General features: G+C 51.2%; 1 protein-coding gene across 1 annotated transcript; it reads right to left on the minus strand.

Annotated features, from left to right (window-relative positions):
* Positions 1-383: 383 nt before the first annotated feature.
* LOC104616294 (sulfate transporter-like) lies at positions 384-3,350 on the minus strand (the record flags this gene model as incomplete). The annotated part of the gene is given in 4 exon segments (XM_010297288.1): positions 384-992; positions 994-1,689; positions 1,691-1,999; positions 2,885-3,350. Coding segments are annotated over 4 exon segments (2,080 nt in total), but the record flags the coding sequence as incomplete, so codon positions are not given.
* Positions 3,351-3,689: the final 339 nt, after the last annotated feature.

Below are 3,689 nucleotides of genomic sequence, written 5' to 3' on the forward strand. Positions count from 1 at the left end.
AGACACGTGTCCGTGTGGGAGCAGAGCAAGGAGGCGGCCGGTGCTTGCGGGGTGACCCCGGCCATGGGGTGTTTCGTTCGGAGGTGCTGGTGGGAGGCCGGCGCCCCATCTCCCTGCACGGCATCACTTGCTCTCACAGCCCTTTCCAAAAAGGCGAGGGGTTAAAAGCCACCCAGGCTCTTCACTGACATGACAGACCTTGAAAGGCCCCTCAGATTTTTCACCTGTTGGCAGTCTCTCCTGAAATCCACACCTTCCCCAATCCTTTCACCCCATGACTGCTGCTGACAGTTGATCAAAGTCTTTTTTGCATGCTCTGATGGTACAAAGATTAAAACTGCTTTCAAGTACATACCAAGCCCATCCCCATTAGAAATCATTCCTCAGAAACAGGTCTGCAAAGATGCCTGGATGTTCAGGCCGTCAGGGTTCAGGAGAGCACCCTTCTTCTCCTTGCTCTCCTCCTGCTGCACATGGTACCACCGTTCAGCAAACTGCACTGCACCGTGGACGCTGTGGAAAGCCAGGTGACCACCACTGTCTGTCTCGCCAGCCCAGCCTCCCTCCCGGAGCCTGTGGCGGATGGAAGGGTTGCAGCTGGCCAGGAGCACCTGGACACCAATCTCCTTGTAGTCATGATGTATCTCCTTTAGCACGGAAAAACCCACAGTATCTACAAACTGCATTGCCCCACAGTCAAGGATTAAGGTGTGCATATTTATAGAGGGAGGACAGGCATCTGCTGGAGGCTTCTCAGACCTTTTCTTGGCAGGTTTCAGGCAGCCAAACCTGGTGCCAAAAAAGCTCCTGCTGTTGCCTGTGTCTGCATTTGCCTCAGCTTCCACCCTCTGATGCTTAGCAGCCAGCAGGATAGGATTTACCCCAGTTTTCTGGTAGAGAACAGTCTTGAAATAGTCCTTGTTGTCATAGTAGAGGGATGACTCAAAGAGGAAGATTTTGATGTTGGCAATACTGCTGAGCTGCTTGTAAGTAAGTGGACTGGTCCTCACAGATTTCCGTGTTGCTGACCTTGCCCAGGAGCATGGCCCTGGGTCTCTGCATGCGGAAGATGATGCAGAGCAGAGTGAAGAAGACGCCCACAAGGAGCCCAATATCTGTGGTGATCAGTGTGGAGGACAGCATGGTTGTCCACCACACCACCATGTCCAGCTTGCTGAGACGCCACATGTGGGGCATGTCATGGACCTTCCTCAGACGTCCCCGCAGGTTGACAATGGTGACCACCTCCAGGATGGAGGTCTGCAGCAAGTAGAAGAGCGGGGCGATCCACAGCAGCACTAGCAGCAGCACCAGGGAGGTGACCAGGCTGGAGACCTGAGTCTGAGTCCCTATGGACTCCTTCAGCAGAGTCTTGGTCAGGCCTGCAGAGCTGGCAAAGTAGTAGAAGAAAGAAGGGATCAGGTTGTACATGCCAATAGCAATCATCTCTTGCTTGGCACGGACAGCGTAGCCATGCTTTTTGCCAAAGATTGCCGCCAGGGAGACAGTCATGGCAAAGCCAGTAACAGCAATGGGCACAGCATCAACTGCCAGGCTGGAAAACAGGTTTATACCTGGTAGAGTGGGTTTCCTGAAACCAGTGGGGATATACTCACAAACAGCAGACTTGTATCACTCTTCGAAGTTAAAGTAGTAAGACATTACTGTGGCTACAATGACCACCAGCAAGCTCTATGGGGAATGGGGCCTTCATCTTCTCCTTATACCAGTCATTGATCTCTTTGACAGGCGCTATAATGGCCAAAGCAACCAGGCTGGTGACCAGGTCACAGATGTTGGTGTTCTGGATATATCTGAAAAGGTCAATCCATGCCAGGATGAAGGACCCCACCCCTTCGTGATGAGGTATTTTCAGTCCCAGGAGATACTTCATCTGGGAGGTGATAATGGTGAGGCTGGAGCCAGTCATAAAGCCACCGAGAAGAGGTTCAGACAGGTAGACAGCCACAAAGCCCAGCTGTAAACCCCCCAGCAGGATCTGAAAAGCAAGTCAGACATACCTTTACCATCAATGAAAAGGGCTGGGTGAGGTGGCTGGCAATTTATGTCAGTTTGCTTCCACTTTAGCAGCTCTGGCTATTCTGTCTGCTGAGCATTCAGGGTGAGGCAGAGGACTTTGTCTTCAGTAGTTAATCTGGGGTATGGAAAACTAGAGAGCTATTTATAAGACTGGTCTGTGGCTAGAGATGCCATACAAAGAAGCCTACAAGGTCCCTGCTGCTGTCCCCTTACAAGCAGTAAGCGTGCATAGCTAACACTGAAATTCCAGGCAGCAGCCGCATTACAGTGGCTGCGAGTATCACTCGGTGGCATAAAACCAGTGCGATGCACTGAATTGTAGTTGTCCCAGTGAAAGAGCCCGAAGTTGCTCAGTGGCAGCTAGGCCCAGGCAGTGGGGACATTGCCAGGGAGCACGGCCTTAGAATCACAGAATCATAGAATCATTAAGGTTGGAAAAGACCAAGCCCCTGCTGATGGCAGGGTCCTTGAGGGCTGTTCTTGCCAGCCCCAAACCTACTCGAACCTGCACCAGGATCCAGCCCAGCTCCAGGACCAGGGTGGTGGGGAGGTGGTTCGCTGTTCCCTCTCCTCCCTTGCTGTGTCTGATCCTAAAGGATGTTCCAGACACATCCAACGACCTGGCCTATCACATGGGGGGAACAAAACCCCACATTCAGCCATGATTGGGGGTTTCTAAATCACTACATTTGATTCAAGGGTGTCAGGATCTAGTCATGTCAAGAAAGTTTTCTCATGACTTGTTAAGTGTGAATACAGACTGGTGCATAGAGATCTTTAGCTCAGAGAAGTTCCTAGCAGGGAAAGGACAGAGAGGAAACAGCACAACAGCGAATATTTTTACCTGGTAAAGACCAACCAGAAAGCTGAAGGAAAGGGTCACAGTGATGGCGTAGCAGCTGCTGTCACAGGCACCCGTCCCGTTACTGAAGGAGGTTGAGTTGCCCACCAGCGAAGAGCCAGCATTGCTGTCACTGAACCCTGCTAGCAGGAGGTGCCGGTTCACAGACTGCCCAGTCATCAGGCACAGGACGCCAAAGGAGCCCACGAAGTTATGGCGTGACATGGCCATAGTGACATAGATGATATTGCAGAAGAAGGTGGTGTAGATTCCGTAGATGGGATACTGGTTGGCTAAGAGGGAGTAGGAGATGGACTGAGGGATGGCAGCTATCTCCACTAGGAGCCCATATATGACATCTCCAAGCAATTGCGTCTTGACGTTGTAATGGGGAAGCCAGTCCAGCACTGGGAACAGCCCACAGAAGGTGATGATGGTTTGATGATTGCATGTGCAGACCTCTGGCTTTCTTTAGGATGACATCCTTGGTGCTGAAGTCTGTGGGCTCATACTCCTCCAATTTGACATGTATAAAATTGGCAGAGCTCTCTTCTGGCATTAGGGAGCCCAGTGCGTCTTTGCTCTGTCCTGGCTTCTGGCTTCACGTATCCTCCATTGCACCAGAAGCTACAGTGGGAGAGCAGGCAGCCATGACATGTTGCAGTCATGTACATCATGTGTTTTGCTTAGCTCCAGAGCTCATGCAGGTTGCATGGATAAATGAGTAACAGAAAATAACAAATCAAACAGAAAAGCACCTTCCTGTGGTGCCAGCTGATTTGTTTGTTTTCACTTATGGACCTGATTA

The sequence above is a fragment of the Phaethon lepturus genome, unplaced genomic scaffold (assembly GCF_000687285.1).
Source record: "Phaethon lepturus isolate BGI_N335 unplaced genomic scaffold, ASM68728v1 scaffold21821, whole genome shotgun sequence".
Taxonomy (NCBI): domain Eukaryota; kingdom Metazoa; phylum Chordata; class Aves; order Phaethontiformes; family Phaethontidae; genus Phaethon; species Phaethon lepturus.